The sequence below is a fragment of the Phaseolus vulgaris genome, chromosome 1 (genome assembly GCF_000499845.2).
Source record: "Phaseolus vulgaris cultivar G19833 chromosome 1, P. vulgaris v2.0, whole genome shotgun sequence".
Classification (NCBI taxonomy): domain Eukaryota; kingdom Viridiplantae; phylum Streptophyta; class Magnoliopsida; order Fabales; family Fabaceae; genus Phaseolus; species Phaseolus vulgaris.
In genome coordinates this window covers 22,164,627-22,176,563 of record NC_023759.2, presented here as the reverse complement: position 1 = coordinate 22,176,563, position 11,937 = coordinate 22,164,627, and the positions used below count along the sequence as shown (strand labels likewise).

Sequence of the window (11,937 nt, the reverse complement as noted above, 5' to 3'; positions counted from 1 at the left end):
ATTTAAGAACCATTTTGCAAAAGAATCAATCTAGTGATATTGATACAACTAATTCAAATGTTGTCAAAGAATCTATTGTGAATGCAGGATTGCCTAAAGAATGGAAGACACCCAGGGATCTCACACTAGACAATGTAATTGGTAAAATTGAGAAAGGAGTCTCAACAAGGAATTTACTTAATAATTTTTGCAGAACAGTGGTCTTTGTTTCACAGATTGAGCCTAAAAGTCTGGAAGAAGCACTACAAGACAACAATTGGATAACAGCAATGCAGGAAGAACTGAACCAGTTTGAATACAATGAAGTGTGGACTTTCGTTCCAAGAAGACATGAGATGAATATCATAGGAACCAAGTGGGTGTACAGGAACAAGATGGATGAACATGGGGCTATCACTAGAAATAAAGCAAGGCTGGTTGCTAAAGGCTATAACCAAGAAGAGGCAATTGATTTTGGTGAAACCTATGCACCAGTAGCACATCTTGAAGTTGTCAGATTACTCCTAGCATTTTCCAGCATACAAGGTTTCAAGCTATTTCAAATGGATGTCAAGAGTGCATTCTTAAATGGTTACATTAATGAAGAGGTGTTTGTATCTCAGCCTCCAGGGTTCGAAGATCATAAAAATCCAGAGCATGTGTACATGCTCAAGAAGGCTTTATATGGATTGAAGCAGGCACCTAGGCAATGGTATGAGAGGCTAAGTGAGTTTCTGCTCTCTCAAGGATATAACCGTGGTAATTCTGATAAAACTCTATTCATAAAGAAGAAAAGAGAAGACATTATACTTGTGCAAGTCTGTGTGGATGAAATTATCTTTGGATCCACAAATGAAGAGATGTGTGAAGACTTTGTGAAAACAATGAAGAGTGAGTTTGAGATGTCAATGTTAGGGGAAATGAATTTCTTCCTTGGACTACAAGTGAAACAACTCAAGGATGGAATTTTCATAAGTCAAGAAAAGTAGTGCAAGGAGCTGCTTAAGAGGTTTGATATGGATCAATGCAAAGCAATCAACACTCCTATTTCAACAAGCTGCCAGCTGGAACAAGATTGTGCAGGAAAATCAGTGGATCAATCTAAGTACAGGGGTTTAATCGGTTCTTTATTATACTTAACTGCTAACAGGCCTGACATTATGTTTGTTGTGTGCTTATGTGCTAGATATCAATCTGATCCAAAGGAATCACACTACAATGCAGCAAAGAGAATTTTGAAATACTTGCAAGGGTCTAAGGATGTTGGATTATGGTATCCTAACAATGTATCTTTAAACTTAACTGGTTTTTCAGATTCTGACTTTGCAGGTTGCAAGGTTGATAGGAAAAGCACAAGTGGGACTTGTCACATGCTTGGATCAAGTCTAATCTCTTGGCATTGCAAGAAACAGGCTTGTTTTGCTCTCTCTACAGTAGAGGCAGAATACATAGCTACTGGAAGTTGTTGTGCTCAAACCTTACGGCTAAGGCAGCAGCTAAGTGACTTTGGGATTCTATTAAACAAGATACCTATAAATTGTGATAACACTAGTACTATAAATTTGTCTAAAAATCCTGTCATGCATTCAAGAACTAAACATATTGAAATTAGACATCACTTTCTAAGAGAACATATAGCTAATGGAACTTGTGATATCAAATTCATTGGCATTGAATTTCAATTGGTTGATCTTTTTACTAAACCTCTTGCTAAAGATAGGTTTTATTTTCTGCTAAATGAATTGGGTATCATTAGCTTAAATTGTCCTCTGCAGTAAAATTTCAATCTGTTATTTTATATTTTAACGTGTTCTCTCTCTGTTTCAGAATCACAGTTGTGACTAGGAAAGAGAAATATTTACTTTTCTCTCTCTCTCTCCTTGATCTTTGACTGCTTTTACGGTTATTAACCAGCAGGTCTATGACAGTCATATGTGGATATTCTAACTGATTGGATATCTTGTAGGTGCAACAAATTTGATTTGCTAAACAAAAATCGGGTTCCAATATATTCTTGCGTCAATCAACACCTGCACCTGCTGTATCACACAAGAATAAAATCTGTAGAAGATCTGATTGAATTGATTTCTTTTAAAACTTATGTTTTTTGAAATCTGATTTAAACCCTATATAAATTTGGTATTAATTAATTGTTTTTCACACCTTCTCATTCCTACTACAAGCTGTCCAGGTTCAAACAATTTACTGTTTTAATTTTTGTCTTCAAATGATCATGTGAACTGTTACTGATCCTCTTCCTAGCTGGATTTGTCTTCTGGTGAATAGGTGCAGGTAACAACAGATCAAGCATGGCATCCTCATCACACAGAAAGAAGAAACTCAAAGAGCAACCTAACACCAGCCAAGGCATTCTGGAAAATTGGTTTGCTAGAGATTTTGAAGCTATGACAAGGTTCATACATGAGACAAGCAGAAAGCAAGTCAATGTGCCCAAAGTGTTGGAATTCTCATGGTTGCGGGAAGAAAATCTGACTGAAGCAAAAACTCTGCTCAAGCATCAAAAACTGAAAAGCTTCTTGGAAATGACTGGAAATGTCTATCCAGACCTAGTGAAGGTGTTCTACAGCAACCTCATTCAAGATGGCAAGAACCTTGTTTCCCATGTGAAAGGAGTGAAGCTGAAAATTACAAGGGAAATATGGAGCAATGTGGGAGGAATGAAGTATTCAGGAATGAAAGTTAACAAAGGGAATACTGCTGGAATTCAAGGATTCAACAAGATGCAGTTTTATAGGAGCTGTGTTAGAAATCCTACTGAACCAGTAGCTAGATTTCATGCTGGTAATCTGACCTTAATTCCAAGACTCCTAGCCTACATAATTGCTTGGCAACTTACTCCTAGAGGAAGCAATCATGCTACTCTTCATGAAGAGGATTTGATTCTGCTATACTGTATAATAAATCAACTCAAGGTAAATTGGGTAAGTACAATGTTAGAGCATATGCTCAAATCCACAAGGCTTCCCGATTATCGCTTTCCATATGCAATTTTTGTATCAAAACTAATTGACTATTTTGAAGTTGATACTGCAAATAAGAGAAATGACACCATTAAGGTAGCAAGTGAAATAGACAATTTCACTCTCTTGAAAATGGGGTTCCAAAAGGAGGAAGACATATGGATCTTTCGAAGGAATGCTGCAAATAGAGCTGAGAATGAAGCAGTTAATCCAGGAGATGAAGAAGAAGAAAATGTTGATGGTGTGCAACACATGGATGAGTCACCAGTTCACTCTTTCGTAAATGAGGATGTTGCTTCTACAAGCCAAAATGCATTGGTAGCATACCAGGAACCTGTGCATAGAGGTGAACTTCTATCCATGTTCGAAAGGCAAGTTCTAAGCAGGCTGGATACACTCACATACGACCAAAAGGAATACTATGAAATGACTCAAGCCAGGTTTCAACACTTGGATGACCAAATTGAAGGAGTTCAGGAGCAGCTAACCGAGCTCTACCACAATAACAAGTGATCTTTTCAAAGTCTTTATCCTTTATGTCTTGTTGAACAATTGGGTTTTCTGTTTTTTTTCTGCATCGGTTTTATTCTGTTTTGGTTTGTAATAGACCTATAAACTGGCTTCAGTTTGAACTGTTATGCATATCTGTGGTGTGCTTCTTTTATTCCATGTTCTACTCTGTTTGATGAACCCAAAGGGGGAGAAGGACAGATGAAAGATTGCTCACATAAGTTGATGATTTGATTCAAGCTGCAGGGAGGTAGCACAAAACTCATATACTGTTATATTCTGGTTTTATCTCTAAATGTCGTTGTGCAGTTTGCTTGGAAGCTAGTACAGTGCAGTTTTGATCATCAAGTATGCAAAGCAAAGGGTTTTTTGTCTCCATCAAACAAGGGGAGATTATTGGAGATGGATGAAGCTCATCTCTACCTTGCATTGGTGTGTTTGATGTAGTCTTTAGCTAGTTTGCTTTGAAGGTTGCAATGTGTCTTAGATGATCCTGTATTTTAGGTTTGTGTGTATTCAAGGTTGCCTTTTGCTGCATGACCCATCCTAGATGCCAAATCAAGGTAGTAAGATCCAGCACATAATGAGGTTAAATGGTTTTGGAAAAGTTTTTTAAAGTTTTCTTAAAAGGTTTGATTTAGTACAAAAATAAATCTATTTTCTTGAGAAACAATATGTTTATTTCTACTTTGTTAAAAGGCTTTTCGAAATTATGTTACGACACCAAAGGTAAAGGTCAGTCTGTTATTTCAGTTAAGCTGAGCTGACAGTTTTGTTAACATTTAACCTGTTGTTTTTAGAATCAATCTGTTGTTTTTTAAACTGCTCTGAAACTGTTTTTGAAAAGTGGTTAGAAACTGTTCTCTATAAAATAAAATGCCCTTCTCACGTGAAGGGATGCTGAACAATCACAGTTTCAACAGAGATAAAACATTTCGTGTGTGAGGAAGATGATTAAAAAGGTTTTTGCAAAGGTTTTTCAAAAGAAATATACATGTGGGCTTGTTCTTGAAGAACCTTGTGCTGGATGAAGGTGTTGGTACTGTCTTAGAGCAAATAGAACAACTGGTTTATGTTCTTGCAACACAATTTCAGGTGTAATCTTTCCCTTACTCATTCTTGTAATAGGTATAAGTGTTAGTCACTCTAGATAGGGTTTCTTAGAGTGCAAGGTATGCTGAAATAGTGTTTTTCAGCAGTGTTTGTTGAAGTTCTTGAAGGGTTCAAGAGCTGCTGTGTATGCTGTAATTGTTTGTATCTGTTTTAGTGGATTCCACCTTGGAGTAAGGTGAACTGGACGTAGCTCTTGATGAGTGAACCAGTATAAAAACTCTCTTGTCTTTCTCTTCTCATCCCTGCACTTATTTCTGGTTTTGGCTTAATTTTGTCAAGAACGAAATCTGTTCATTTGAATTCAAATCTGTTAATTCTGGATTTAATAAAAATTGTTCTTTTTAATCTGGAAAAATTCTCTAATCATAAACAAAGCTTCTGAATGTAAGTTTGTAATTGAATTAAGAACCAACAGGTTTCTTCATAAAAATCATGTAAAAGATTCATTGTTTATAAAGCTTTGTGTTGAATAAATTGGATTGTTCTTTTGGCATAGTGTGTTTTCTTCAACACTGTTAAAAGTGAACCAATCTGATTTAGCTAGTTTTCACTATCTGATCTTAATCCCAATCTGGTGCAGTTCTGTCTGTGTTAGACTATTTTGTAAAAATCAATCTGTTCATTCTAAAATCAATCTGTTCTTTTACCCCTGATATACTGAAAACAGTTTGTGGTTGCGAAAATTTTATATGTTCAATTCACCCCTCCCCTCTTGAACTTAGACATTAATAGACCCAACAGTTTCCGATCACGAACCTTTGTCTAATGATGTCTTTGGTAGTGTATTTGAGGATAAAGGAATCCCAAATATCTTTTGCTTCCTTGTAAGAGAAATATACATCGAACAGATCGTTAGATAACACACTGAGTAAGGTATGACAACATACCTTATTTGCATGGGTCTGAGCATCAACTTGTTTCGCACTCATGCTTGAGTCGGGTTTAGAAGTTGTAAGTGCAAAAGTGACTTCGTACATTTCCAATAGGGTGGACACGCATTCTTGCCAGTGTCGGAAATTCTAACCGATGAAGACTTCAATTTTCGAGACGTATAGAAATGGTTTCGAAAGAATGGTTTGCGTTGTGAAAACAACGTTTGACGTTTTCGGAGTAGAATTGTTGTTGTTGTTCGTATTGTCAACCATAAGTCCTTACGATTGTAGTAAATAAGGCTTTTAAAACACGAACAAGGTTGATTTCCTGAAGCGTGAGTGATCGATATCCGTAAGGACTTATCCGCGGTGTATTGTGCAAGTTCCCTAAGATACAACAGTAACTTCTAAAAAATTTTGAGGATTAGAACTAGCAAGCTACTCTTAAAAGAGTAAGAACGCAGGATCCCAAAAATATTTAGAACAAAAGAAAGAGAAAGAATGAAGAAGAGGAAAGGGAGAAAGAATGAGCTATGAGTGATGATTTTGAAGCATTCTCGTGCCTCTTATTTATAGACAAGGAGAGAAGCTCATAAACCACAAAAAGAGGAGAGGGAGAGTGTTGTTCCGACAGTTCGAAGGTGACGCCGGAAATAACGTCGAAGATGACATCGCAAACGTGTTGGAAAAAAGTAGGAGACCACTTGAAAAGGAAGAAGACATGCAAAGATTATAAAAGATTCAATCTCAAGAACAAGATCAAAGGAGAAACCCTATCCTACAATAGTAAAGAATTCCATGAAATTTTCACGTTGAATTTTCACAACCTCTATTCCACATCCTCCAAAATTCTCTGCAACGACAACATCTTAAAATTTCAACTTTTGTAATATAGCTATACGCTTTCGATTTACAAGTATAGTGTGCCATTATTCTGATAGTTAATAGTTTGACATGTCATGTCTTATTAGATTTCTCCATTTTCATGACACATTGCCCTAGATATCCACGTTTTGAAGTAGAACGGTTTTTGCGCTCAACTTTACCTTTTACCTCAAGTTTACTTTTCTCTTACCTCTACATATTATATGCTTTGTATATATTTTAGGACTTCAAAATCTGCTTCCATTTAAACGGTGCTTGAAATTCTGTTAAAATTGAAAGCAAAAGTCAAGTCTTTGGTCTAACCTTTTTACCCATTTGATGTGCATAATACTCATTCGGATCCTATCTCCATCCAGAGACATTAGATTGAATGATGTTGTTTTCTAATTTTGCTTTTGAGAAGTTGATGTGTAATCATTACAATGTAATCGTTGAGGACAATATAGTTGGTTTACGATCTTGCACATACTCTCATTTTGTTGACAATTATAGATTTTGTACTTGATAGTTTGCTTACATTTTTTCTGGGCTGGAATCTTCCTAAGTGTATCACTTGTATAGTGAGTTGCTGACTATAAATCTAACTTGTTGATTGGCACCAATAGAACTTGTTGACAATTCATTGCAAGTTGGCACAGATTTGGGCTTCCATGTAATAAGGTTGCAATGATTGAAAGCAATGTTCATTTTAGGGTGACAATGCGGGTTGATCTGTCTCGCAAAAGTTTTTCCATATTTAGTCTGTGAAATGCGGGTTGGGTTAGCCTGTCCCGCATAAGAAGTGTAGTTTCACTGACCCGTCCTGCATAAGAGCTAACTAGAGAGACTATTGACCAACCCGCGTAAAGATTTTTTTTTTAAAATTAAAATTTCATTAAGTATAAAAAAAAAATTGTTGTTGAAAAATTAAAATTTCATCATTGTTTTAATTCATTCAATTAAGATAAAAAAATTTAAAAACATTCATGTATGAAGGGTTGTTAGAAAGCTTGATTAAAAATAATTAAAATTTTGTTTTGCATATATTTTCCTTCTATATGTATGTAAATATATGAAAGTGTCTAATCAAAATTTTTCTACAAGATATTTTAATGAAATCTCTTTTTTTATATTATTTTTTATTAACAAATTTTAAATGTAAAACTTTACTTAAAACTAAATCCACTCTTATTTTTAATATTAACTTCTTTAGATGATTAAAATAAAACATACTTTTTTTTTGGTACATTAAATTTATTTTTTTTATAATAAAATAAAATAAAAGTCACACTGCAATAATAATGCGAGTGATGTATGTTTTTTTTAGAAAAAATAAAATACTTAATTTTTTATGCAAGTCGACAAACCAATCTGCCCCGTCCCGCTGTTGATTCATACGGACGGTGAATTATGCAAGACGTATCTAAACGGATGAGCGGACTAGATTAGTAAATCTATCATGCGCTTTTTATTAACGGATCACAGATCAACCCGCATGGACCACCCATCCTTAATTGATTCAAAGTCGAAATTTGTTAAATAACAAGAGTTATATTTTTCTTTTTAAATTTAATTATAGGGGTGAAGAGATGGGTGTGTGTGATGAATAGAGTAAGAATATGATGTGAATGTAACTACAAGAACACATGATTCTTGACATTCTTAGGATCAACTTGAGCTGGATTTGAAAGGCACTTTACTTTAGAATTGGATCAATGTTCTAATTCAAGAACTCACCAAAACTTAGCACCAACCAAGACTCATATGGAAGTCCATGTTTTGTCAAATTGAATCAAAACACAAGGAATGAAGAACAAGAATTAAAACTGGACAGAAATTAAAAGCTAGCTACTGTACCAAACAGAATTAAGAACACAATGCTGGAAACACAAAATTAAACGGTAGAAAAAGAAGTAAAACTCTAGGAATCAAAAACTGCCGAATGGAAAAATTGAAGGAAAGGGAAGAAGAACACTTATAGGAAGATGCTTGCTGGATTTTGAGAATTGGAAGAAGCCATTCACGCCACTTGGAACCTTGAACCAAGATAAGTGATGGAGTGCCACCACTTGAAGCTCACCATAGCTCACAAGATAAGGCAAAGAAGAGGAAGACTCAAAACTCACAAATTCTCTCCAAAATTGAGTATAGTCTCTCTACTATAAAATTCCAATCTGAATTGTACAAGCTAAGCACCTTTATTTATAGCCTAGAGGTGCTGAAAAATAGGTGGGAAATTTCAAATAAAACTCATTTGAAATTCCCACAAAAAACAAGTCACATGGGAGGTGTGACCTTTTTCTACTATGACACCTCCTAAAAACTACACCTACACCCCCTACTAAGTCACATGGACAAAGTGACTCTCTCTAATACATTCACACCTATTTATTTAATATCCACACCTCCTACAAGAGTCATTCAAATGATGCTCTTTTATTTAATGCTTGGCCTTGCCCCTCATGGTTTGGACTTGGGCTTCTTGGGCTTGGGTTTGGGCTTTGGGCTTGGGCCTCATCTTTTGCAAAGACTAATAAGAAGAACTTTAAATGCTTTGGCCCTTGTCCATTTCTTCTATTGATAACATCTTTTTGATTCTCATCATACTCCCCAAGTTGGAGAGAATTCGTCCACGAATTCAGTACTCCTGCATAAAACAAAGTCAGTTTGCAATTAGATAAGAGAATACAAGAAAAAATAGGCAAACATGACTTAGTACGTTGAAATGTTGGGAGTTCAGAAAAAGATGTCCTATACATAGCCCATGTTGGAAAAGATTGTTTAGAAATGATATTATTTGAAAAACTAGAAGGTATGAAAAAATCATCCTTAACATTCTTCATCAAATATGGTGTATAAGTAGGAACCGTGGGTAATGAACAAGACAAAGAAGAAGGATACCTTGTAGGCGTAGCACGAGTCAACAAAATTGAATTAGTTGAGAAGGTATTATGACTCGGTTTAGCATGTACTTCATTTGTTTTTTCATTTTCTCTTTTAGTTTCTTTGGGATTGGTCCTATATGCAGGGCTATTTGGTAAAGAAACCCCGAGCATGAAGTCTATTTGGTGTTCAATCCCTCTTAGAGGTGGTAAGCCTTTAGGAGGATCGTGAAACATATCTTCATATTCTTTTACCAAATTGTCCAAACATGTGGGACTATCCTTAGCCGACTCACATTCAATAGTCCTAGGAATAGCTAAAAAAATAGGCTTTTGAGTAACTATTACCTTTGTAACTTGTTGTGTGGACATGAGAAGGCTTCTCTTGGAATTTTTTTTATCATTTTCTTTCTCTCTCTTTTCTCTCATTTTAACTTGGTCCTCATGTACCTCCTTTGGAGAGAGAGACTTGAGAATGACTTTGTGTCCATGGAAGTTAAAAGAAATTTTGTTGGTAAAGCCATCATGAAAATTTTTTCTATCAAATTGCCATGGCCTACCTAAAAGGATATGAGTAGCTTCCATTGGAACAACATCACACAAGACCTCATCTTTATATTTGCCAATGGAAAATGTAATGAGGACTTGTTTGTTCACCACTATCTCACCTACCTCACTCAACCATTGTAACTTGTAGGGCTTGGCATGAGAGATGGTAGGCAATCCAAGTTTGTCTACCACTCTTGTGCTTGCCACATTTGCACAACTCCCCCCATCCACAATCAAAGAGCAAACTCTATCATTAATAAGACACCTTGAATGAAAAATATTTTCTCTTTGAGTTTCATCAAAAGGTTTTAACACTTGTCCAAGCATGTGTCTTATTACTAATAGGTCACCCTCATGTGGGCTTTCACTTTCACTCTCACTTGGGGATCTAGAAGGTGAGGAATGTCTAGAAGATTCGGACCCATGCTCACTACTATCTACCCCATCATGCATATACATAGTTCGTTTAGTTGGGCAATTAGAAGCAATATGTCCATAGCTTAAACATTTAAAACACTTCTTACTAGACGATTTTTATGGTGATTTAGGCCTAGCATTGGAAGTGGAAGGCTTAGACTCTCTAGGTTTGAAAGTAGAGTCCTTAGAAGGGATGTTTGAAAAAGAGGTTTTATTTTTCCAAGAAGAGTGGTAGTAGTTATCTTTAGAAGAATTTTTGAAAGCATTTTTCCTTGCAAGTTGATTTTCAATTTTGCTAGCAAGGTGCACCACATTTTCCAAAGAAGAATATTCTTGTAACTCTACCACGTCTTGAATATCCCTTCGAAGTCCACTCACAAACCTAGCTATCTTAGCCTCCTCACTCTCATCCATATTAACTCGAATTAAAAGCGTGTCTAGTTGTTTAAAGTAATCATCCACACTTAGCGCGCCTTGATGAAACCGTTGGAGTTTCAACATAAGGTCTTTCCTAAAGTGTGGGGGTACGAATCTAGCGCATAAACATGCTTTCAAATCATTCCAAGAGATCACGGGCGGCCTCTTGTGTAGGTCAATGTCCATGAGGTATTGATGCCACCATTGCATGGCATAGTCCAAAAATTCTAAAGAAACTAACTTAACCCTATGCTCATCCCTAACCCCATTTACATCAAAAATTTGGTCCACCTTAGCCTCCCATCCTAAGTATACATTGGGATCACTATCACCACTAAAACTAGGAAGTTTTACATTTGGAGAACAAGGGCCAACCACATGTTGGCGCCTCTCTTCATGGTGATGATGTCTTGGCCTTGGATTATCTTCATAATAACCATGGGAGTGCCTTGAAGAATGCCGACTAGGAGGAGGAGTTCTTCTCTCACGGTTTTGATGCATTTCTTCTCGGTTTAACTCCAAACTTTGGAGTCGTGCTTCCATCTTCCTTATCACCTCAAGATAGTGAGCATTGGATTGCTTGGCATTCTTTAAGTCTTCATAAAGGGCTGCCTTTTGTGGTGAGCACGGTTTGGAGGACTCTCCACTAGAGAAATGAGCCATGAGCAGAAAATACACAAAAACAGTAAACAAAACAGTGAAAGAAACTTGTTAAACAATTAAAAACAGTGAGATATAGGTTGCTGGAAAATGCCCAAGAAAGCACTCAAACCACTCCAAGAAAATATTCTATCCTCAACCAAGCCTTGCTTGTGGAATGGAGTAGCTTCAAGTGAAATATGTCACAGCAAACCAACTTACTTAAGAACAAGTCTCCACACAACTTTAAGAAGAACAAAAAGACAAGCAAGAAAAGGTGTAAACAATAAAAGCTAAACCAAAAACAGAGAGCAATGTATGACAAACTAGAAAGAATATGAATGAAAGACAATCAAGAAAAATAAGGAACTCAATGAATAAAGAAGGCACACAAAAGGAGTCCTAAAGAAAAGTGCTAGAGTAGATTAAAGAAAACAGAAAACAGCTACTGGAATTTTTTTTTTAAAGCAAACTGTGCTATGTTTACAGATTTAACTGTACCGATTGAAAGCGAACTGGAATGTGAAAAATTAACCACAGAAACTTCAATGTCTTAACTCAAAAATGGCACTGGAATGAGGTAAAAACAGTAAGCCAATTGAGATAAATAAATTTTTCAAATTTGCTACCCAATTACCGTATTCTTTTTGGCAGTATTGTACACTTTTCGTATTTTATTTATCATTTTTTGTGTACTTGGAATTTTTTAGTAAT

At 35.9% G+C, this 11,937-nt stretch overlaps 1 protein-coding gene across 1 annotated transcript; it reads right to left on the bottom strand.

Moving 5' to 3' along the window:
• Window positions 1-8,448: 8,448 nt before the first annotated feature.
• Window positions 8,449-10,209, bottom strand: LOC137813780 (uncharacterized). Its single transcript, XM_068616204.1, has 2 exons — window positions 9,221-10,209; window positions 8,449-8,966 (listed from the first exon to the last, which is right to left on the bottom strand). The coding sequence occupies exons 1-2, from the start codon at window positions 10,207-10,209 to the stop codon at window positions 8,921-8,923; spliced, it is 1,035 nt and encodes a 344-aa protein (XP_068472305.1). The 3' UTR covers window positions 8,449-8,920.
• Between the last annotated feature and the right edge of the window lie 1,728 nt (window positions 10,210-11,937).

Coding starts and splice junctions, on each gene's coding strand:
- LOC137813780 (XM_068616204.1), bottom strand. CDS start 10,209: ATGTATATGCATGATGGGGTAGATAGTAGTGAGCATGGGTCCGAATCT. Junction 8,967..9,220: donor ACTCGTGCTACGCCTACAAG/GTATCCTTCTTC, acceptor TGTTTTATGCAG/GAGTACTGAATTCGTGGACG.